At 47.2% G+C, this 23730-nt stretch overlaps 1 protein-coding gene and 1 long non-coding RNA gene across 2 annotated transcripts in view; both read left to right on the plus strand.

Moving 5' to 3' along the window:
* Positions 1–14865, plus strand: part of LOC106566244 (inositol-pentakisphosphate 2-kinase) — a 29925-nt gene extending 15060 nt beyond the window's left edge. Inside the window, exons 6-14 of the mRNA XM_014134136.2 lie at positions 1–9; positions 615–673; positions 4990–5062; positions 5756–5884; positions 6626–6776; positions 7871–8006; positions 13833–13935; positions 14160–14239; positions 14458–14865. The exon at positions 1–9 is cut by the window's left edge and continues 81 nt beyond it. Coding sequence (XP_013989611.2) covers positions 1–9; positions 615–673; positions 4990–5062; positions 5756–5884; positions 6626–6776; positions 7871–8006; positions 13833–13935; positions 14160–14239; positions 14458–14716 — 999 coding nt within the window. The 3' untranslated portion in view covers positions 14717–14865. The remainder of the gene's footprint in view (positions 10–614; positions 674–4989; positions 5063–5755; positions 5885–6625; positions 6777–7870; positions 8007–13832; positions 13936–14159; positions 14240–14457) is intronic.
* A 747-nt stretch (positions 14866–15612) lies between these two features.
* LOC106566245 (uncharacterized) lies at positions 15613–21028 on the plus strand. Its single transcript, XR_006758119.1, has 2 exons — positions 15613–20744; positions 20787–21028. It is a non-coding gene; the product is annotated as an uncharacterized lncRNA (long non-coding RNA).
* Positions 21029–23730: the final 2702 nt, after the last annotated feature.

Consider the following 23730-nt stretch of genomic DNA (forward strand, 5'->3'; position numbering starts at 1 on the left):
CATTTTAAGGTGAGTTGATGATTGGTGTTTTTGGGAGAGTGGGAGGAATCTGTTGTTTTTACTGGCTGAGGGGTTCTTCACTGAGAAATGACATTTACATTTTAATAATGAAATCGAACAAGAGAATCTATATAGACAGGACATGGAATCACTGGCCACTTTAATAATGTTGACATACTGCTTTAGTCGTCTCATATGTATATACTGTATTCTATTCTACTGTATTTTAGTCAACGCCACTCCGACATTGCTCGTCCTAATATTTATGTATTTCTTAATTCCCTTCTACTTTTTTCGATTTGTGTGTATTGTTGTGAATTGTTAGATATTACTGCACTGTTGGAGCTAGAAACACAAGCATTTCACTACACCCGCAATAACATCCGCTAAACATGTATATGTGACAAATAAAATAAATTAATTTGCATATATGCTTAATTTTACTGCTTGTTACACCAAAGAATAGAAATGGGTTTGAAATATTCTAGTAGGTATTTATTGTGGAAGTTGGCTGTTCTTGTGTATTCAGTATCTCGCCCCCTGGTGGTGGGATTGTAGAATTGCACCTGATGGAGACAGACTGACTGACTGTGGTCTTCTCTCTAAATAAACAGTTAGCCAATGGAAAGTGGAAACGGCTGAGCCACTACTGTCCCTTGGACCTGTTCTCAGGGTAAGTAACAGTACACGTCACCTGCCCAGTTATCAATGTCCCTTGTGGCATACTTGGAGGGCTTGACATTTCACTTTTTTAGCCACTTGTCCTTCAGATAACAGGACAGATTTTTTTTGTAGATTTTTTTTTTTTACTTGTCCGAAAGCTGAAGTCACTTGTCCCGACGACAACGAAAGAGGTCCGTCAACCCCGTCGGCCAAAAGTGTGACTGAAATGAGTGAAGTATGTAAGTAACTGTCTATACTATCGTGCCTTAGCAGCCATCCAAAAATAATGGATGGGGGAAAAAGGAGTCATTGACAAAAGATATTTAGGGGAGCCAGTTATTTTCTAGTAGCCTTTTCCTCTATGGTGGAGCTGTGGTACTAAAGAGATGTGTGGTAGTCTAGGTCTGTCTGCGGAGTAGTCTGGGTCTGTCTGCGGAGTAGTCTGGGTCTGTCTGCGGAGTAGTCTGGGTCTGTCTGCGGAGTAGTCTGGGTCTGTCTGCGGAGTAGTCTGGGTCTGTCTGCGGAGTAGTCTGGGTCTGTCTGCGGAGTAGCCTGGGTCTGTCTGCGGAGTAGTCTGGGTCTGTCTGCGGAGTAGTCTGGGTCTGTCTGCGGAGTAGTCTGGGTCTGTCTGCGGAGTAGCCTGGGTCTGTCTGCGGAGTAGCCTGGGTCTGTCTGCGGAGTAGCCTGGGTCTGTCTGCGGAGTAGTCTGGGTCTGTCTGTGGTACTAAAGAGCTGTGTAGTAGTCTAGGTCTGTCTGCGGAGTAGCCTGGGTCTGTCTGCGGAGTAGTCTGTGTCTGTCTGTGGTACTAAAGAGCTGTGTGGTAGTCTAGGTCTGTCTGCGGAGTAGTCTGGGTCTGTCTGCGGAGTAGTCTGGGTCTGTCTGCGGAGTAGTCTGGGTCTGTCTGCGGAGTAGTCTGGGTCAGTCTGCGGAGTAGTCTAGGTCTATCTGCGGAGTAGTCTGGGTCTATCTGTGGTAGAAGCGTGCAGATAGAGCAGGTGACAGTCAAGGAGTCTCGCTGGCTGTGCACCTTGTGATGGTTGTAAATCATCATGGGCTGCAGAGCAACTCTCCTGTCCTCAGAACTGAACCACTATAAACTGATCCCATGTTTTCCTCCTCTCTTAGGCCTAGGCTACTACTATGTGTTGTAGTAGGTTGCACATTGCTAGAATAATCTGGAGATAGACTTAAGGCCAGCTACGTGTTTCTTTCCTCAGCTTTCCTTCGCTGTAGCCTCAGTTTTCTTTTGACACCTCATTACATTTTCCCTTCTTCATATTGTTTGTTCAACTTCACTTATTGTGGCCTAAAATATTTGTCATTCAAAATAATTCTGTGATTGACAACAGCATAGACTCCAACTGACATAATTGTAACTTTAAGAAATTAAACACCTATTAGAATAATTTGGAAAATACTCTTCATAACTTTAATTTGTGTTAATGCTTTTATGATATTTCAGTTAGTAGGATTAGGCTTTTGGTTGTTTTGGTTCGCAATAGGAAGGAAAGATTAGTATTTTCTGGCCTCATGCATTCACCGTGTCTGTCTTGTAATGCTTTGCTCAACTGCAAGGTTTGTTAAACATTAAGCTTTTTTTGATTTTTATATATGGCTATCTCTTTCGTTATTACCTCAAGACCTTCCATGTTTTTGGGTTATTAAAAAAAATGAAACTTTCTCTAACTCTGTTAGATTTATTCATTGTTTGATCGTGAAACAGTGTGTCAGGAGTACTCTGACCTGCGTTCAACTGGCCAGGTCACTGAGGGGTTTAATAGACCAGGTCACTGAGGGGTTTAATAGACCAGGTCACTGAGGGGTTTAATAGACCAGGTCACTGAGTGGTTTAACAGGCCAGGTCACTGAGGGGTTTAATAGACCAGGTCACTGAGGGGTTTGACAGGCCAGGTCACTGAGGGGTTTGATAGACCAGGTCACTGAGGGGTTTAATAGACCAGGTCACTGAGGGGTTTAACAGACCAGGTCACTGAGGGGTTTAATAGACCAGGTCACTGAGTGGTTTAATAGACCAGGTCACTGAGTGGTTTAACAGACCAGGTCACTGAGGGGTTTAACAGACCATGTCACTGAGGGGTTTAACAGACCAGGTCACTGAGGGGTTTAACAGGCCAGGTCACTGAGGGGTTTAATAGGCCAGGTCACTGAGGGGTTTAATAGGCCAGGTCACTGAGGGGTTTAATAGGCCAGGTCACTGAGGGGTTTAATAGACCAGGTCACTGAGGGCTTTAATAGACCAGGTCACTGAGGGGTTTAATAGACCAGGTCACTGAGGGGTTTAATAGGCCAGGTCACTGAGGGGTTTAATAGGCCAGGTCACTGAGGGGTTTAATGGGCCAGGTCACTGAGGGGTTTAATGGGCCAGGTCACTGAGGGGTTTAATAGGCCAGGTCATATCCACTGAGGGGTTTAATAGGCCAGGTCACTGAGGGGTTTAATAGGCCAGGTCACTGAGGGGTTTAATAGGCCAGGTCACTGAGGGGTTTAATAGACCAGGTCACTGAGGGGTTTAATAGACCAGGTCCACTGAGGGGTTTAATAGACCAGGTTTCCACTGAGGGGTTTAATAGGCCAGGTCACTGAGGGGTTTAACAGGCCAGGTCACTGAGGGGTTTAACAGACCAGGTCACTGAGGGGTTTAACAGACCAGGTCACTGAGGGGTTTAATAGACCAGGTCACTGAGGGGTTTAATAGGCCAGGTCACTGAGGGGTTTAATAGGCCAGGTCACTGAGGGGTTTAATAGACCAGGTCACTGAGGGGTTTAACAGACCAGGTCACTGAGGGGTTTAACAGACCAGGTCACTGAGGGGTTTAATAGACCAGGTCACTGAGGGGTTTAATAGGCCAGGTCACTGAGGGGTTTAATAGACCAGGTCACTGAGGGGTTTAATAGGCCAGGTCACTGAGGGGTTTAATAGACCAGGTCACTGAGGGGTTTAATAGGCCAGGTCACTGAGGGGTTTAATAGGCCAGGTCACTGAGGGGTTTAATAGACCAGGTCATATCCACTGAGGGGTTTAATAGGCCAGGTCACTGAGGGGTTTAATAGACCAGGTCACTGAGGGGTTTAATAGACCAGGTCACTGAGGGGTTTAACAGACCAGGTCACTGAGGGGTTTAACAGACCAGGTCACTGAGGGGTTTAATAGGCCAGGTCACTGAGGGGTTTAATAGGCCAGGTCACTGAGGGGTTTAATAGACCAGGTCACTGAGGGCTTTAATAGGCCAGGTCACTGAGGGCTTTAATAGGCCAGGTCACTGAGGGCTTTAATAGGCCAGGTCACTGAGGGGTTTAATAGGCCAGGTCACTGAGGGGTTTAATAGGCCAGGTCACTGAGGGGTTTAATAGACCAGGTCACTGAGGGGTTTAATAGACCAGGTCACTGAGGGGTTTAATAGACCAGGTCACTGAGGGGTTTAATAGGCCAGGTCACTGAGGGGTTTAATAGACCAGGTCACTGAGGGGTTTAATAGACCAGGTCACTGAGGGGTTTAATAGACCAGGTCACTGAGGAGTTTAATAGACCAGGTCACTGAGGGGTTTAATAGACCAGGTCACTGAGGGGTTTAACAGACCAGGTCACTGAGGGGTTTAATAGACCAGGTCACTGAGGGGTTTAATAGGCCAGGTCACTGAGGTAAAGGCCAGGTCACTGAGGGGTTTAATAGACCAGGTCACTGAGGGGTTTAATAGACCAGGTCACTGAGGGGTTTAATAGGCCAGGTCACTGAGGGGTTTAATAGGCCAGGTCACTGAGGGGTTTAATAGGCCAGGTCACTGAGGGGTTTAATAGGCCAGGTCACTGAGGGGTTTGACACAACAATCAGACAGACACTGGAGTTTCCGCTAGAAAAATACCCTTCAGCTATTGGCCCAGATCATCCAACATTCGAGAAACTATATTTCCTGAGCTTATATTTTCTGCCGCTTTGGTGAGACTGTTAGCTCTGTCTACATTGTTCTCTTGCTTTGTGTAAATATAACCTATTTATTGAAATAGGTTATAGGAACATAGGCAATTTACTCAATGTCAACGATGCACTGCCTGATCCAATTCTGATCAGAGTTTGATTTTGTGATTTTATATTTTGTGTGTGTGTCCAATCGGACAACTGAAATCTATATTCTGGTTGTTTGACCTTTTTTTCTTATTTTTGACTAGCCCCGTTGTGTTGGAACAATATCAAGCCCTGTTTAGAGTAGGGCTTGGTGCTCTTTAAAACATCCCGTTGGGGTGTTTTTGATTCCACAGCATGTCAATAAAAGATAAATGAATACTCACCCTGATTCTCTCTGCCCAGGAACAAACAGAGAATGTCTCTAGCCATCAAGCACTTGATAGAGGAACCACAGAATAACTTCAACATTTTCAAGGTATGTCAGATATCCCTGCTTTCACCAAGGTCAGTTTTTATCCGAATGCCAACAAGCATTTCGATACACTCGCAATAATATCCCCTAACCGTGACCAGTGAAATGTGATTTATCCTGTGCCACGGTCTAGGTAACCAAGATGTAGGTTAATTTCTGTTATAGTATAGACCCTGCAGAACTAGAGGGGGGGACACTGATTGGCTTGTAGTGATGGTGGAAAAAATCAATAGTTGCATTTCGGGATATTATTGTTGATATATCACAATATTACTTTTGTCAATAATATTTTTTTTTGCCCTAGTTGGTTGTACCTGCACCAAAACTCCTGTATTTTCCCCTTCATAGCTTGTTCTCCGTCTTTAAGTAGTAAGCCAACATGTTTTCAGCACTTTATTTCCGTGACTGGACAAAACGTGTTTTTCTCACGGCTCTATCGAATCACTCTGCAGCAGACGTAATGGTGAGCAATATGTTTGGAGAATCGAATCACAAAATCGGCAATACATATAGAATCTGCATCTAAGTATTGTGATATCATATCGTTTGGTCTCTGGCAATTCCCAGCCCTATTGGCTTGACAAATAAGTTACAGCACATTTTTTATTTTATCTTTCCTTACTGTCTGTCCAGGGTTTTATCTTTCCTTACCGTCTGTCCAGGGTTTGTAAATCTTACCTTCCTCTATCTGTCCAGGGTGGAGAATGTATCTACACCTGTAATGATGATGCAGACGTGTTTCAGGACCTAGATGAATTGGCTCAGCATCTACGACCGTACTTCCTCCCTAGTGGCAGCCTTCTCAGCAGGCAGCAGTCTAGTAAAGTTGGTATCCAAAGTTTGACTTTCCTTTTTAATGTTGGTTGTTGTGGGTGACGTTGTGGGTGATGGGTTTTCTGGTTACAAGCAGGATTTTGGTCATATTTGGGTGTCGAAATTGGTTAGCAGATGTATAATGTTTCTGTGTTGGATACTTTGTCCAGCCCTTGTTATTATGGGTAAAACACCCCCCCCCCTTCATCGTTTCCCTACTCACCCTGCACATGCAAGTTTATTTACACTGAACAAAAATATAAACGCAACATGCAACAATTTCAAAGATTTTATTGAGGTACAGTTCATATAAGGAAATCAGTCAATTTGAAAATACTCATTAAACCCTAATCTATGGATTTCACATGACTGGGAATACAGATGCATCTGTTGGTCACAGATCCCTTTAAAAAAAAAAAAAAAAGGTAGGGGCGTGGATCAGAAAACAAAATTAGACATTTTTAAATGGCCTTTTCTTGTCCCCAGCACAAGGTGCACCTGTGTAATGATCATACTGTTTTAAATCAGCTTTGTTGAAATGCCACACCTGTCAGGTGGAAAGGAGAAATGCTCACTAACAGGGATGTAAACACACGTGATAGATATGTTCTTTGTGTGTATGGAACATTCCTGGGATCTTTTTTTTTTATATTGTTGTTCAGTATATTTACGTCGTTGTCACTCTGTCAACAACAACACAATACAGGATATTTGAGTAATATGTTTTTTTATTATTATTTTTTTAAACCCCAGGTGGTTCTGAATGAGTTAATCCAGGTGATCGTGAGCGCCCTGTTGAGCACCTGGGACTGTCCTCGCTCCGGGCAGCTCAGGAAGACACACCTGTCTGAGGGCAGAGTGACGTGTGAAGCCAGCCTGCTGCACCGGGACCTGCTACGCAACGGTGAGACTTCGACAGGGAGACTTGGCTCTAGGCTGATCTGGTGCACGGGGACCAGGTTTACGCTATGCTTCACTGCAGTGTTTTCTAATGACTTCACAGATGTGGATCAACCTGTTATGTCTTCATCAGGGCGTGATGTCAACGAATGGCCCGTTTTTTAACTCTTTAAGATGTATACAATGTGGCCAGTTTATTAGGTACACCACCCTGTTCAAACGGTTCGCTCCTACAGACCCTGAGTAACTTGGTTGTGGCTTGTTATATAAAGCAGGCAGACAGGCATCAAGACATTCAGTTACTGTTCGGTTGAATGTTACAATGGACTAAACCAGTGACCTAAGCAACTTTGAGTGTGGTGGGATCGTCGGTGCCAGGCGTGCCAGTTCCAGTACCTCAGAAACGTCCTCCTGGGCTTTTCACGCTCCACGGTGTCTAGGCTTTACAGAGAATGGTGGGACAAACAAAACATCCAGTCAGAACCGGTCCTGTGGGAGAGAAAACAGCTTGGTAATGAGAGAGGTCTAAGGAGAATGGTAAGAGTCACACAAGCTAACAGACGGGCCACAAACAGACAAATAACGGTTCAGTACAACAGTGGTGTGCAGAACAGCATCTCGGAACAAACAACTCGTCGGTCCTCGTCACGGATGGGCTACTGCAGCAGACGACCACACCGGGTTCCAATCAGCTAAAAACAAGAAGAAGCGGCTCCAGTGGGCAGGTGATCACTGACACTGGACAACTGAGGAGTGGGGAAAAAAACATTGCCTGGTCCGACAAATCCTGCTTCCTGTTACGTCATTCTGATGGCAGAGTCAGGATTTGGCGTAAACAGCATGAGTCCATGGGCCCCGTCCTGCCTGGTGTCAACGGTACAGGCTGGTGGCGGTGGTGTAATAGTGTGGGGAATGTTTTCCTGGAACACATTAGGTCCCTTGATACCGATTGAGCAACGTTTCCATGCCCCGAAGAATTCAGGCTGTTCTGGAAGCATAAAGGGGTCCGACCCAGTACTAGATAATAATAATAAATTAACTGGTCGCTGAGCGTATTGTTTTTTTGTTTTTTTTGTCTAATCAATCTTTTTATTTCAGGTAACCACTGCCTACCCAAAGATTGTGTCTTGGACAAAATCCTGTCGACTCAGATGTTGGATAATTTAGACATTGAGGGTTTGAGCCCCCTTTTTAAACGAGTGGAACAGCATCTACAGATGTTCCCCAAAGAGAGGTGAGAACCTGAACCAGATGAATGGGACCTTCCCATTCAAATCACTGTTCTATCATGGGGGGGACCGGCGGCCATATTGAAGTGTACCTTAACTGTAATGTCGTATGTTTTTTGTACTGTTCTCCAGTGAAGTATTTAGATGTACTGTGTAAATTCATGAACTAATTTGGCGTGTACTAAGACACGGTCAAATCACAAGTGTAGGTTACTTTCTAAATGTAATACATTAGTTACTAGTTATGGTAATACAATTGTAATCAGTAACCTCCATTTTTGTATAACACAAACTCAGTAATGTAATCGGATTACTTTCAGTTACTTTTAGGTGACAATAAGGATCCCTCGGACCCATCTCGCTCTGCTGGTACATTCTTAGCTAGGGCTGGGCCGTATGGCCTTATATATTTATATATAATATACAAATATTCTTTAAATAAGCTCTGTTGTGTAAACGGAGAGGAAGAGGTGAATATCACGCAAAAACTCATTTGAAATGATTGAATTTGATAAATTGCACGTCATTCAGAACAAAGGTGTCATAATGAATTATAATGTCAATGTCATAATGTATTACTGTATTTTACCAACATCCTCTCTGAAGTCATCCAACAAGTAATCAGCTAGTTTTTTTCAGAAGTATTATTTTCTTGTAAGTTAACAGATAATTTTTTTTTTTTTTGTAATCAGAATACGTGTGCTCTCTAACCCTGCAAATCAGTCTCATGTAGGCTTACACATGATCTGATTGGTGTTCCTGGTAGTCTCTACTGGAATCGTGGTCTGGTAGTCGCTACTGGAATCGTGGTCTGGTCTGGTAGTCTCTACTGGAATCGTGGTCTGGTAGTCTCTACTGGAATCGTGGTCTGGTAGTCTCTACTGGAATCGTGGTCTGGTCTGGTAGTCTCTACTGGAATCGTGGTCTGGTAGTCTCTACTGGAATCGTGGTCTGGTCTGGTAGTCTCTACTGGAATCGTGGTCTGGTAGTCGCTACTGGAATCGTGGTCTGGTAGTCTCTACTGGAATCGTGGTCTGGTAGTCTCTACTGGAATCGTGGTCTGGTAGTCTCTACTGGAATCGTGGTCTGGTAGTCTCTACTGGAATCGTGGTGGTCTGGTAGTCTCTACTGGAATCGTGGTCTGGTAGTCTCTACTGGAATCGTGGTCTGGTAGTCTCTACTGGAATCGTGGTCTGGTAGTCTCTACTGGAATCGTGGTCTGGTAGTCTCTACAGGAATCGTGGTCTGGTAGTCTCTACTGGAATCGTGGTCTGGTCTGGTAGTCTCTACTGGAATCGTGGTCTGGTAGTCTCTACTGGAATCGTGGTCTGGTCTGGTAGTCTCTACTGGAATCGTGGTCTGGTCTGGTAGTCGCTACTGGAATCGTGGTCTGGTCTGGTAGTCTCTACTGGAATCGTGGTCTGGTCTGGTAGTCGCTACTGGAATCGTGGTCTGGTAGTCTCTACTGGAATCGTGGTCTGGTAGTCTCTACTGGAATCGTGGTCTGGTAGTCTCTACTGGAATCGTGGTCTGGTAGTCTCTACTGGAATCGTGGTCTGGTAGTCTCTACAGGAATCGTGGTCTGGTAGTCTCTACTGGAATCGTGGTCTGGTCTGGTAGTCTCTACTGGAATCGTGGTCTGGTAGTCTCTACTGGAATCGTGGTCTGGTAGTCTCTACTGGAATCGTGGTCTGGTAGTCTCTACTGGAATCGTGGTCTGGTCTGGTAGTCTCTACTGGAATCGTGGTCTGGTAGTCTCTACTGGAATCGTGGTCTGGTCTGGTAGTCTCTACTGGAATCGTGGTCTGGTAGTCTCTACTGGAATCGTGGTCTGGTAGTCTCTACTGGAATCGTGGTCTGGTAGTCTCTACTGGAATCGTGGTCTGGTCTGGTAGTCGCTACTGGAATCGTGGTCTGGTCTGGTAGTCTCTACTGGAATCGTGGTCTGGTAGTCTCTACTGGAATCGTGGTCTGGTAGTCTCTACTGGAATCGTGGTCTGGTAGTCTCTACTGGAATCGTGGTCTGGTAGTCTCTACTGGAATCGTGGTCTGGTAGTCGCTACTGGAATCGTGGTCTGGTAGTCGCTACTGGAATCGTGGTCTGGTAGTCGCTACTGGAATCGTGGTCTGGTAGTCTCTACTGGAATCGTGGTCTGGTCTGGTAGTCGCTACTGGAATCGTGGTCTGGTAGTCGCTACAGTAATCGTGGTCTGGTCTGGTAGTCTCTACTGGAATCGTGGTCTGGTAGTCTCTACTGGAATCGTGGTCTGGTAGTCTCTACTGGAATCGTGGTCTGGTAGTCTCTACTGGAATCGTGGTCTGGTCTGGTAGTCTCTACTGGAATCGTGGTCTGGTAGTCTCTACTGGAATCGTGGTCTGGTAGTCTCTACTGGAATCGTGGTCTGGTCTGGTAGTCTCTACTGGAATCGTGGTCTGGTCTGGTAGTCTCTACTGGAATCGTGGTCTGGTCTGGTAGTCTCTACTGGAATCGTGGTCTGGTAGTCTCTACTGGAATCGTGGTCTGGTAGTCTCTACTGGAATCGTGGTCTGGTAGTCTCTACTGGAATCGTGGTCTGGTAGTCTCTACTGGAATCGTGGTCTGGTAGTCTCTACTGGAATCGTGGTCTGGTAGTCGCTACTGGAATCGTGGTCTGGTCTGGTAGTCGCTACTGGAATCGTGGTCTGGTAGTCTCTACTGGAATCGTGGTCTGGTCTGGTAGTCTCTACTGGAATCGTGGTCTGGTAGTCTCTACTGGAATCGTGGTCTGGTAGTCTCTACTGGAATCGTGGTCTGGTAGTCTCTACTGGAATCGTGTTGGTCTGGTAGTCTCTACTGGAATCGTGGTCTGGTAGTCTCTACTGGAATCGTGGTCTGGTAGTCTCTACTGGAATCGTGGTCTGGTAGTCTCTACTGGAATCGTGGTCTGGTAGTCTCTACTGGAATCGTGGTCTGGTCTGGTAGTCTCTACAGGAATCGTGGTCTGGTCTGGTAGTCTCTACAGGAATCGTGGTCTGGTCTGGTAGTCTCTACAGGAATCGTGGTCTGGTCTGGTAGTCTCTACAGGAATCGTGGTCTGGTCTGGTAGTCTCTACAGGAATCGTGGTCTGGTAGTCTCTACTGGAATCGTGGTCTGGTCTGGTAGTCTCTACTGGAATCGTGGTCTGGTAGTCTCTACTGGAATCGTGGTCTGGTCTGGTAGTCTCTACTGGAATCGTGGTCTGGTCTGGTAGTCTCTACAGGAATCGTGGTCTGGTAGTCTCTACTGGAATCGTGGTCTGGTCTGGTAGTCTCTACAGGAATCGTGGTCTGGTCTGGTAGTCGCTACTGGAATCGTGGTCTGGTCTGGTAGTCTACTGGAATCGTGGTCTGGTAGTCTCTACTGGAATCGTGGTCTGGTCTGGTAGTCGCTACTGGAATCGTGGTCTGGTAGTCGCTACTGGAATCGTGGTCTGGTAGTCTCTACTGGAATCGTGGTCTGGTCTGGTAGTCTCTACTGGAATCGTGGTCTGGTAGTCGCTACTGGAATCGTGGTCTGGTAGTCTCTACTGGAATCGTGGTCTGGTAGTCGCTACTGGAATCGTGGTCTGGTAGTCTCTACTGGAATCGTGGTCTGGTAGTCTCTACTGGAATCGTGGTCTGGTAGTCTCTACTGGAATTGTGGTCTGGTCTGGTAGTCTCTACTGGAATCGTGGTCTGGTCTGGTAGTCTCTACTGGAATCGTGGTCTGGTAGTCTCTACTGGAATCGTGGTCTGGTAGTCGCTACTGGAATCGTGGTCTGGTCTGGTAGTCGCTACTGGAATCGTGGTCTGGTAGTCTCTACTGGAATCGTGGTCTGGTAGTCTCTACTGGAATCGTGGTCTGGTAGTCTCTACTGGAATTGTGGTCTGGTCTGGTAGTCTCTACAGGAATCGTGGTCTGGTAGTCGCTACTGGAATCGTGGTCTGGTAGTCTCTACTGGAATCGTGGTCTGGTAGTCTCTACTGGAATCGTGGTCTGGTCTGGTAGTCTCTACTGGAATCGTGGTCTGGTAGTCTCTACTGGAATCGTGGTCTGGTAGTCGCTACTGGAATCGTGGTCTGGTAGTCGCTACTGGAATCGTGGTCTGGTAGTCTCTACTGGAATCGTGGTCTGGTAGTCTCTACTGGAATCGTGGTCTGGTAGTCTCTACTGGAATCGTGGTCTGGTAGTCTCTACTGGAATCGTGGTCTGGTAGTCTCTACAGGAATCGTGGTCTGGTAGTCTCTACTGGAATCGTGGTCTGGTCTGGTAGTCTCTACTGGAATCGTGGTCTGGTAGTCTCTACTGGAATCGTGGTCTGGTCTGGTAGTCGCTACTGGAATCGTGGTCTGGTAGTCTCTACTGGAATCGTGGTCTGGTCTGGTAGTCGCTACTGGAATCGTGGTCTGGTAGTCTCTACTGGAATCGTGGTCTGGTAGTCTCTACTGGAATCGTGGTCTGGTAGTCTCTACTGGAATCGTGGTCTGGTAGTCGCTACTGGAATCGTGGTCTGGTCTGGTAGTCGCTACTGGAATCGTGGTCTGGTCTGGTAGTCGCTACTGGAATCGTGGTCTGGTAGTCTCTACTGGAATCGTGGTCTGGTAGTCTCTACTGGAATCGTGGTCTGGTAGTCTCTACTGGAATCGTGGTCTGGTCTGGTAGTCTCTACTGGAATCGTGGTCTGGTAGTCTCTACTGGAATCGTGGTCTGGTCTGGTAGTCGCTACTGGAATCGTGGTCTGGTAGTCTCTACTGGAATCGTGGTCTGGTAGTCTCTACTGGAATCGTGGTCTGGTCTGGTAGTCTCTACTGGAATCGTGGTCTGGTAGTCTCTACTGGAATCGTGGTCTGGTAGTCTCTACTGGAATCGTGGTCTGGTCTGGTAGTCTCTACTGGAATCGTGGTCTGGTCTGGTAGTCTCTACTGGAATCGTGGTCTGGTAGTCTCTACTGGAATCGTGGTCTGGTAGTCGCTACTGGAATCGTGGTCTGGTAGTCTCTACTGGAATCGTGGTCTGGTAGTCTCTACTGGAATCGTGGTCTGGTAGTCTCTACTGGAATCGTGGTCTGGTAGTCTCTACTGGAATCGTGGTCTGGTAGTCTCTACTGGAATCGTGGTCTGGTAGTCTCTACTGGAATCGTGGTCTGGTAGTCTCTACTGGAATCGTGGTCTGGTAGTCTCTACTGGAATCGTGGTCTGGTCTGGTAGTCGCTACTGGAATCGTGGTCTGGTAGTCTCTACTGGAATCGTGGTCTGGTAGTCTCTACTGGAATCGTGGTCTGGTAGTCTCTACTGGAATCGTGGTCTGGTAGTCTCTACTGGAATCGTGGTCTGGTCTGGTAGTCTCTACAGGAATCGTGGTCTGGTAGTCTCTACTGGAATCGTGGTCTGGTAGTCTCTACAGGAATCGTGGTCTGGTCTGGTAGTCGCTACAGGAATCGTGGTCTGGTAGTCTCTACTGGAATCGTGGTCTGGTCTGGTAGTCTCTACTGGAATCGTGGTCTGGTAGTCTCTACTGGAATCGTGGTCTGGTAGTCTCTACTGGAATCGTGGTCTGGTAGTCTCTACTGGAATCGTGGTCTGGTAGTCTCTACTGGAATCGTGGTCTGGTAGTCTCTACTGGAATCGTGGTCTGGTCTGGTAGTCTCTACTGGAATCGTGGTCTGGTCTGGTAGTCTCTACTGGAATCGTGGTCTGGTAGTCTCTACTGGAATCGTGGTCTGGTAGTCTCTACTGGAATCGTGGTCTGACATGTCCAATATATGGATCATTCATTTAAATGCAAATGTCACAGAGCGGACCTACGGGGACTGACGCCCTCTCTCTCCTCCAGATGCAGGCTTCAGATGGACGGGCCGTACAATGCCAGCTTCCTGGAGAAGGTCCAGAACTGTCCCGCTGAAGACGACGGCTCTATCGAATACGCTGTAGGGAAGGTGAGGATCTCTTCTTCATGACCAATGTGACGTCTCTTGCTTCTTTACAGACGACTGTTTAAATATCAGTTGAATTGATGAGGGGCTTTTTGTGGCTGGTGTGTTTTCCCATTTTAGATGCAATTTTATATAATACGTTTTTCCATTGAAATGTCAATGTATATAATATGATATATGCAGTTTTATGTAATATAATGTTGTATAATATGGCTGCTTCCCATCAGGTCCACCAGTACAGAGTTGCCATGACAGCCAAGGACTGCTCCATCATGGTCGCCATAGCAACCTGTGGGGAAGACGACGGGTGAGAACTCTTACTGCTGGGCTGGAACAACACCCTGCATGCACACCAGGACACCTTACACCTAGGGTTGTCCAACCCTGCTTTTAAAGTGTACAAATGTGCTCTTCACTGTGCTTGTTGCTATTGTCTGTCTACTTTTTTAAAGTTTAAAAAAAAAAAATGAATAAAATAATACTTTACAGATTCTTAAAGATTTCCGGTATGTTTCCTGCGTGTAGGTTGGACCAGAGCCTGGAGATCCAACCTATGAAGCCTCGCTTCACGTGCTCCGTGTCCATCCTAGACCTGGACCCTAAACCCTACGAGAGCATCTCTCACCAGAGCAGACTGGACTATAAGATAGTCAACCACTACCTGAGACGGACACAGCCCGACAACCAGGAACTAGACAACCTGGAGGAACTGGCCAATCAGAGCCTGTTCCTGGGCCGGGACAGAGACGGAGAAGACTGTACTCTGGTGTTCCATCCTGTATAGCAACTCCCTCCGCCGCCTGGCCTTGTGCTGTCTGGCTGTTACCCCCCTCCCTCCCTCCCCTGTACCTGGACCCTAAACCCTCCTTGTACCCCCAGACCGACCGCTGCTGTGGAACTGAAATAATAATAATAATAATACAATTGAATGAACTGAACTGAGAAACTTATCCTTTTTTAGATTTCTCTTTTAAAAACAAAACATAATATGGCATGTATTTTTTTTGGTTTTCTAGACCTGAATGAAGGGGGGGGGCGGTGGGCTGGGATGATGAAGGGTGTTTAAAGGCATTGGTTATCGATGCATCCCAAATGACACACTATTCCCTGTAGGGCCCTGGTGAAATGGAGTGCACATACTGATCTCATGAAGCGCATGGCAGGAAGCAGGAAGTAGGAAGTGACATCTCACTGAGGCTGAGAGAGCAGGGACCAGGGGTCGTAGGTACTAGTAAGACTCTCTCTGGCACTGATACAAACGGCAGCGCAGATGCGTCCCAAAACAGCATCCTGTTGACCTATATAGTGCACTACAGCTCTGTGTTTTCATTCAAATGCCAAAAGTTGCTGGTGTGTTTTTAGCAAATGTTTTCTGCACATCGACCAGCCTTTCAGTAGTGGCGTGGCTGGCTGCCTGGTCGTGTGGCGTGGCTGGCTGCGTGGCTGCATGGTCGTGGTGCGTGGCTGCGCGGTGGCGTGGCGTGGCTGGCTGCATGGTGGCGTGGCTGCGTGGCGTGGCTGGCTGCATGGTGGCGTGGCTGCGTGGTACGTGGCTGGCTGCATGGTGGCGTGGCTGCATGGTGGCGTGGCTGCGTGGTACGTGGCTGGCTGCATGGTGGCTGGCTGCATGGTGGCGTGGCTGCGTGGTACGTGGCTGGCTGCATGGTGGCGTGGCTGCGTGGTACGTGGCTGGCTGCATGGTGGCGTGGCTGCGTGGTACGTGGCTGGCTGCATGGTGGCGTGGCTGCGTGGTACGTGGCTGGCTGCATTGTGGCGTGGCTGCGCGGTGGCGTGGCTGCATGGTGGCGTGGCTGGCTGCATGGTGGCTGGCTGCATAGTGGCGTGGCTGCGTGGTACGTGGCTGGCTGCATGGTGGCGTGGCTGCGCGGTATAGCTGGAGGTTGAAACAGAACATGCATCCCAAGTGGCACCATGACCCTAGGGAGCCCATAGAGCTCTGTTCAGAAGGAATTCCCCATATAGGGGATAGGGTGCTATTTCAGATGCAGGGTTTCAGAGGTTTCAGAGAGATATACTGGTCCTGGGACATTACATGGGGTTTCAGAGAGATATACTGGTCCTGGGACATTACATGGGGTTTCAGAGAGATATACTGGTCCTGGGACATTACATGGGGTTTCAGAGAGATATACTGGTCCTGGGACATTACATGGGGTTTCAGAGAGAGATATACTGGTCCTGGGACATTACATGGGGTTTCAGAGAGATATACTGGTCCTGGGACATTACATGGGGTTTCAGAGATATACTGGTCCTGGGACATTACATGGGGTTTCAGAGAGATATACTGGTCCTGGGACATTACATGGGGTTTCAGAGAGAGATATACTGGTCCTGGGACATTACATGAGGTTTCAGAGAGATATACTGGTCCTGGGACATTACATGGGGTTTCAGAGAGATATACTGGTCCTGGGACATTACATGGGGTTTCAGAGAGATATACTGGTCCTGGGACATTACATGGGGTTTCAGAGAGATATACTGGTCCTGGGACATTACATGGGGTTTCAGAGATATACTGGTCCTGGGACATTACATGGGGTTTCAGAGATATACTGGTCCTGGGACATTACATGAGGTTTCAGAGAGAGATATACTGGTCCTGGGACATTACATGAGGTTTCAGAGAGATATACTGGTCCTGGGACATTACATGGGGTTTCAGAGATATACTGGTCCTGGGACATTACATGGGGTTTCAGAGATATACTGGTCCTGGGACATTACATGGGGTTTCAGAGAGATATACTGGTCCTGGGACATTACATGGGGTTTCAGAGATATACTGGTCCTGGGACATTACATGGGGTTTCAAGAGATATACTGGTCCTGGGACATTACATGGGGTTTCAGAGATATACTGGTCCTGGGACATTACATGGGGTTTCAGAGATATACTGGTCCTGGGACATTACATGGGGTTTCAGAGAGATATACTGGTCCTGGGACATTACATGGGGTTTCAGAGAGATATACTGGTCCTGGGACATTACATGGGGTTTCAGAGAGAGATATACTGGTCCTGGGACATTACATGGGGTTTCAGAGAGATATACTGGTCCTGGGACATTACATGGGAGGCATCCCAAATGGTACCATTTTCCCTATTTAGTGCACTTCCTATGGACCCTGGTCGAAAGCAGTGCACTATTAGTGTGCCATTTTAAAATGAACAGTATCTCCTAATATAAAAGGCCTGACACCTAAAATGGGGTCTGAGGTAATCACGCTGTGCTTCAGGATGGGGGTTTCCAAAATGGGGTCTGAGGTAATCACGCTGTGCTTTAGGACGGGGGTTTCCAAAATGGGGTTCGAGGTAATCACGCTGTGCTTCAGGATGGGGGTTTCCAAAATGGGGTTCGAGGTAATCACGCTGTGCTTTAGGAGGGGGTTTCCAAAATGGGGTTCGAGGTAATCACGCTGTGCTTCAGGATGGGGGTTTCCAAAATGGGGTTCGAGGTAATCACGCTGTGCTTTAGGACGGGGGTTTCCAAAATGGGGTTCGAGGTAATCACGCTGTGCTTCAGGATGGGGGTTTTCAAAATGGGGTCTGAGGTACTGCAGGGGGTCCACAATGTATGTACAAATATTTTTGTGGGGTGAAAAATGATTTTATGACTATCGCTAGCTACAACAGGATACCATCCCGGATACCATGTTTGTCTCTGCTGCCAGCATGAAGGAAGTCAGAGGTAGTTTCACAAGTCAATGCTAACTAACGTTAGCGCAATGACTGGAAATCTACAGGAACAGTTAGTATGCAAGCTGTTCCTGTTAATCCGACTACTAAAGTAGATAAATGACTAAATTTCCAAAATCTCCAACTATCCCTTTTTAATATGGAAGAAATTAGTCATTGGTGCTAATTTACAGGGTTTTTTTCTGTATAGAAAATGATTAGGCAGACCGTTTTAAGTGGTCATTTTCGGGATGGAAAGATCGCTTGTATCAACTTTTTAAACGACCAAAAACCAGATAGAAAGCATTAAAAAAAAAAAGAATATTGAATTGTATGTATAATTTTTTTTTTACATAACACCATCTTTCAGAACTAGCAATCAAATAAAAGCTAGACAGTCCTGGAAAATCAAATTCCCAAAACAAGGCGTTCAGGGACACTGTATTAGAATGGCAGGAAATTAGCTTTTAAAACGGACCAATGTTCTTTCGGGCTAAATGTAAACCTAATTTAACACATTGTTTTTCCAACCATACCATTTTTTTTTTCTTCTTCTTCTACGTTGCCAAGATTTTTTTTATTTTTTTTATTTCACCTTTATTTAACCAGGTAGGCAAGTTGAGAACAAGTTCTCATTTACAATTGCGACCTGGCCAAGATAAAGCAAAGCAGTTCGACAACATACAACAACACAGAGTTACACATGGAGTTAAACAAACATACAGTCAATGATACAGTAGAAAAGTCTATATACAATGTGAGCAAATGAGGTGAGATAAGGGAGGTAAAGGCAAAAAAGTCCAAGGTGGCAAAGTAAATACAATATAGCAAGTAAAACACTGGAATGGTAGATTTGTAGTGGAAGAAAGTGACTTAGCCTTTTCTAATAGATGGTTAGTTTACACATCCTCTTGCAATTAACTGCAGGTCGTTCAAAATAATGAAACCGTCTACCAAATCTATTCATTTGAAAATGTTGATTTACTTCTGCTTGCCGTTTATTATTTACGTGATGATACAAGATGTGACTTTTTAATGTTTTTGCTAACATATGATGGGGGGGTCCCTTTGTCGCCGGTTTGCCTGGGCGGGGGTCCCTGGGTCATGGGCTTGCCTGGACGGGGGTCATGGGCTTGCCTGGACGGGGGTCTGGGTTTGCCTGGGCGGGGGCTGTATAACAGCAAACTCTGTCTTCAATGGCCCCTTATTCACGACAGGTGGCCAGGGCCCATAGAGGTGTAGATGGACACCAGGGCCCATAGAGGACTAGATGGACACCAGTGGCCAGGGCCCATAGAGGTCTAGATGGACACCAGTGGCCAGGGCCCATAGAGGTGTAGATGGACACTAGTGGCCAGGGCCCATAGAGGTGTAGATGGACACCAGTGGCCAGGGCCCATAGAGGTGTAGATGGACACCAGGGCCCATAGAGGTCTAGATGGACACCAGTGGCCAGGGCCCATAGTGGTGTAGATGGACACCAGTGGCCAGGGCCCATAGAGGACTAGATGGACACCAGTGGCCAGGGCCCATAGAGGTGTAGATGGACACTAGTGGCCAGGGCCCATAGAGGTCTAGATGGACACCAGTGGCCAGGGCCCATAGAGGTGTAGATGGACACCAGTGGCCAGGGCCCATAGAGGTGTAGATGGACACTAGTGGCCAGGGCCCATAGAGGTCTAGATGGACACCAGTGGCCAGGGCCCATAGAGGTGTAGATGGACACCAGTGGCCAGGGCCCATAGAGGTGTAGATGGACACCAGTGGCCAGGGCCCATAGAGGTGTAGATGGACACCAGTGGCCAGGGCCCATAGAGGTCTAGATGGACACCAGTGGCCAGGGCCCATAGAGGTGTAGATGGACACCAGTGGCCAGGGCCCATAGAGGTCTAGATGGACACCAGTGGCCAGGGCCCATAGAGGTGTAGATGGACACCAGGGCCCATAGAGGTCTAGATGGACACCAGTGGCCAGGGCCCATAGAGGTGTAGATGGACACCAGTGGCCAGGGCCCATAGAGGTGTAGATGGACACCAGTGGCCAGGGCCCATAGAGGTGTAGATGGACACCAGTGGCCAGGGCCCATAGAGGTCTAGATGGACCATTTTCAGGACAGATCCAGGAACATTGGAACGAGCAGATGGAGAAACTAACCACTGATCTGATTAGTAACTTTGTTAGAATGACTGGATTAAAACCAACGTTTCGCTCTGAAATAGAACCTTTATTCCCTATATAGTGGACTGCTTTTGACGCTGTAGTGCCTTAAATAGGGAATAGGGTGCCATTTTGGATGCGCACTCTGAAACCTAAGATATAACACTTAGGTGTACAGTATAAATACATAGGACATTGCTGTCTAGCGTTTTTGTATTTAAATTATTTATTTTTTTAGATATCGTACTAATGCTATATTTGACATGCGTATATAAATGTGTACATACATGTTGGGTTAACAGATATTTCGGGTAACACTAGACACCCAGTGTCATATAACATGTTATGACACTGTCATATAACCATCTCATAACTGTTGACATAACTTGTCATAACACTCATGATGTATATTTACACATGTCGTGACATTTTGTTAGTTTATGGCTGGTTATGACGCCTGCGTAAGTGTCCAAACCAACATTTTATTAAAAATGTGTTTTTCCCTGCCAAGAAGTTTCCTTTCGTTTGAAAAGTTTATTTCAATTTAAGTCTTTTAGTCGTATTTCTTTTTCCTGGTTTTTAAAGTAACTTGTAGAAAATACACTTTATAACACTGTCATGAAGCATTATGACCGTCATAACCATATACGCCAGATAGTCGTATCACGTACATGTCCTTACGTCAGTCATCAGTGGAAAAGAGATTGTCCTGCTCCTGAAATCTGCTCCTGTGTTCATCCCAGTCATCAGAAACAGAGCACTGGGGAAGGTGCATGTCTGACGGCAATTTCAGAGAATGTTATGTAACATTTTAACAACCTGTTCACCAGTAGTCTCTGATGTAATGGTATGTTTTGCCTTGTGTTGTAGGTTTGGACCCTTATGGAGGTGTTATAACCAGCCTTAAAATAACACAATATATGTCACAACAGGTCTAAGTATGTCATGACAGGTTATGAACATGTCATGACAGGTTATGAACATGTCATGACAGGTTATGAACATGTCATGACAGGTTATGAACATGTCATGACAGGTTATGAACATGTCATGACAGGTTATGAACATGTCATGACAGGTTATGAACATGTCATGACAGGTTATGAACATGTCATGACAGGTTATGAACATGTCATGACAGGTTATGACACTGGGTGTCTAGTAAAGTGTTACTGATGTTTCTAAGAAGGTGATTGTAAAGAGGTGTTTTTATAATGATTAAATTACACCACTGGATTCACACGTTCATTAGGATACGCCTCTCACAGCATTACACCACTGGATTCTCACGTTCATTAGGATACGCTGACTCTCACAGCGGGGCTGCGTTCATTAGGATACGCTGACTCTCACAGCGGGGCTGTGTTCATTAGGCAGCGGGGCTGCGTTCATTAGGATACGCTGACTCTCACAGCGGGGCTGTGTTCATTAGGATACGCTGACTCTCACAGCGGGGCTGCGTTCATTAGGATACGCTGACTCTCACAGCGGGGCTGCGTTCATTAGGATACGTTCATTAGGATACGCCCGACTCTCACAGCGGGGCTGCGTTCATTAGGATACGCTGACTCTCACAGCGGGGCTGCGTTCATTAGGATACGCCCGACTCTCACAGCGGGGCTGCGTTCATTAGGATACGCCCGACTCTCACAGCGGGGCTGCGTTCATTAGGATACGCCCGACTCTCACAGCGGGGCTGCGTTCATTAGGATACGCCCGACTCTCACAGCGGGGCTGCGTTCATTAGGCAGCGGGGCTGCGTTCATTAGGATACGCCCGACTCTCACAGCGGGGCTGCGTTCATTAGGCTGATACGCCGACCTCACAGCGGGGCTGCGTTCATTAGGATGCGCCCGACTCTCACAGCGGGGCTGCGTTCATTAGGCTGCGTTCATTAGGCTGCGCCCGACTCTCACAGCGGGGCTGCGTTCATTAGGCTGCGTTCATTAGGCTGCGCCCGACTCACAGCGGGGCTGTGTTCATTAGGCTGCGGGGCTGTGTTCATTAGGCAGCGGGGCTGCGTTCATTAGGCTGCGGGGCTGCGTTCATTAGGCTGCGGGGCTGCGTTCATTAGGCTGCTGGGCTGCGTTCATTAGGCTGCGCTGACGTTCACAGCGTTGGATGCAGGAGGCTTTCACATAGATTGAATAAATAACTGCTATAGCCTACCGCCATCACGCGTTCGCTCTTCTTTCAAATTAACTATTGGCTGCTGTATTTAACTTTCCGCAAACAAGCGCTTGTGTCCCTCTTTGAATTTTCCATTGGTATAAGAAACGCTAAAACATGTCCAGCAAGCTAGTCTAGTCTAGCTTTTCCTGCATGGGACTCCCAAGAGCTAATGAGTGTTTAAGGAGAGAGGCCAGCGGAGCACAAGGAAGGGTGAAAGGGGGATACCTAGTCAGTTGGAAAGGGGGGATACCTAGTCAGTTGGAAAGGGGGGATCCCTAGTCAGTTGGAAAGGGGGGATACCTAGTCAGTTGGAAAGGGGGATACCTAGTCAGTTGGAAAGGGGGGGATACCTAGTCAGTTGGAAAGGGGGGATACCTAGTCAGTTGGAAAGGGGGGATACCTAGTCAGTTGGAAAGGGGGGATACCTAGTCAGTTGGAAAGGGGGGATACCTAGTCAGTTGGAAAGGGGGGATACCTAGTCAGTTGGAAAGGGGGATACCTAGTCAGTTGGAAAGAGGGGGATACCTAGTCAGTTGGAAAGAAAGGGGGATACCTAGTCAGTTGGAAAGCGAAAGGGGGGATACCTAGTCAGTTGGAAAGGGAAAGGGGGGATACCTAGTCAGTTGGAAAGGGAAAGGGGGGATACCTAGTCAGTTGGAAAGGGAAAGGGGGATACCTAGTCAGTTTGAAAGGGAAAGGGGGGATACCTAGTCAGTTGGAAAGGGAAAGGGGGATACCTAGTCAGTTGGAAAGGGAAAGGGGATACCTAGTCAGTTGGAAAGGGGGGATACCTAGTCAGTTGGAAAGGGGGGATACCTAGTCAGTTGGAAAGGGAAAGGGGGGGATACCTAGTCAGTTGGAAAGGGGGGGATACCTAGTCAGTTGGAAAGGGAAGGGGGATACCTAGTCAGTTGGAAAGGGAAAGGGGGATACCTAGTCAGTTGGAAAGGGGGGATACCTAGTCAGTTGGAAAGGGAAAGGGGGATACCTAGTCAGTTGGAAAGGGAAAGGGGGATACCTAGTCAGTTGGAAAGGGAAAGGGGGATACCTAGTCAGTTGGAAAGGGGGGATACCTAGTCAGTTGGAAAGGGGGGATACCTAGTCAGTTGGAAAGGGGGGATACCTAGTCAGTTGGAAAGGGGGATACCTAGTCAGTTGGAAAGAGGGGGGATACCTAGTCAGTTGGAAAGGGGGGATACCTAGTCAGTTGGAAAGGGGAGATACCTAGTCAGTTGGAAAGGGAAAGGGGGATACCTAGTCAGTTGGAAAGGGGGATACCTAGTCAGTTGGAAAAGGGGGATACCTAGTCAGTTGGAAAGGGGGATACCTAGTCAGTTGGAAAGGGGGGATACCTAGTCAGTTGGAAAGGGAAGGGGATACCTAGTCAGTTGGAAAGGGAAGGGGATACCTAGTCAGTTGGAAAGGGGGGATACCTAGTCAGTTGGAAAGGGGGGATACCTAGTCAGTTGGAAAGGGGGGGATACCTAGTCAGTTGGAAAGGGGGGATACCTAGTCAGTTGGAAAGGGGGGATACCTAGTCAGTTGGAAAGGGGGGATACCTAGTCAGTTGGAAAGGGAAAGGGGATACCTAGTCAGTTGGAAAGGGAAAGGGGGATACCTAGTCAGTTGGAAAGGGGGATACCTAGTCAGTTGGAAAGGGAAAGGGGGATACCTAGTCAGTTGGAAAGGGGGGATACCTAGTCAGTTGGAAAGGGGGGATACCTAGTCAGTTGGAAAGGGGGGATACCTAGTCAGTTGGAAAGGGA

This window comes from Salmo salar, chromosome ssa12 (assembly GCF_905237065.1).
Source record: "Salmo salar chromosome ssa12, Ssal_v3.1, whole genome shotgun sequence".
In the NCBI taxonomy this organism is placed as follows: Eukaryota; Metazoa; Chordata; class Actinopteri; order Salmoniformes; family Salmonidae; genus Salmo; species Salmo salar.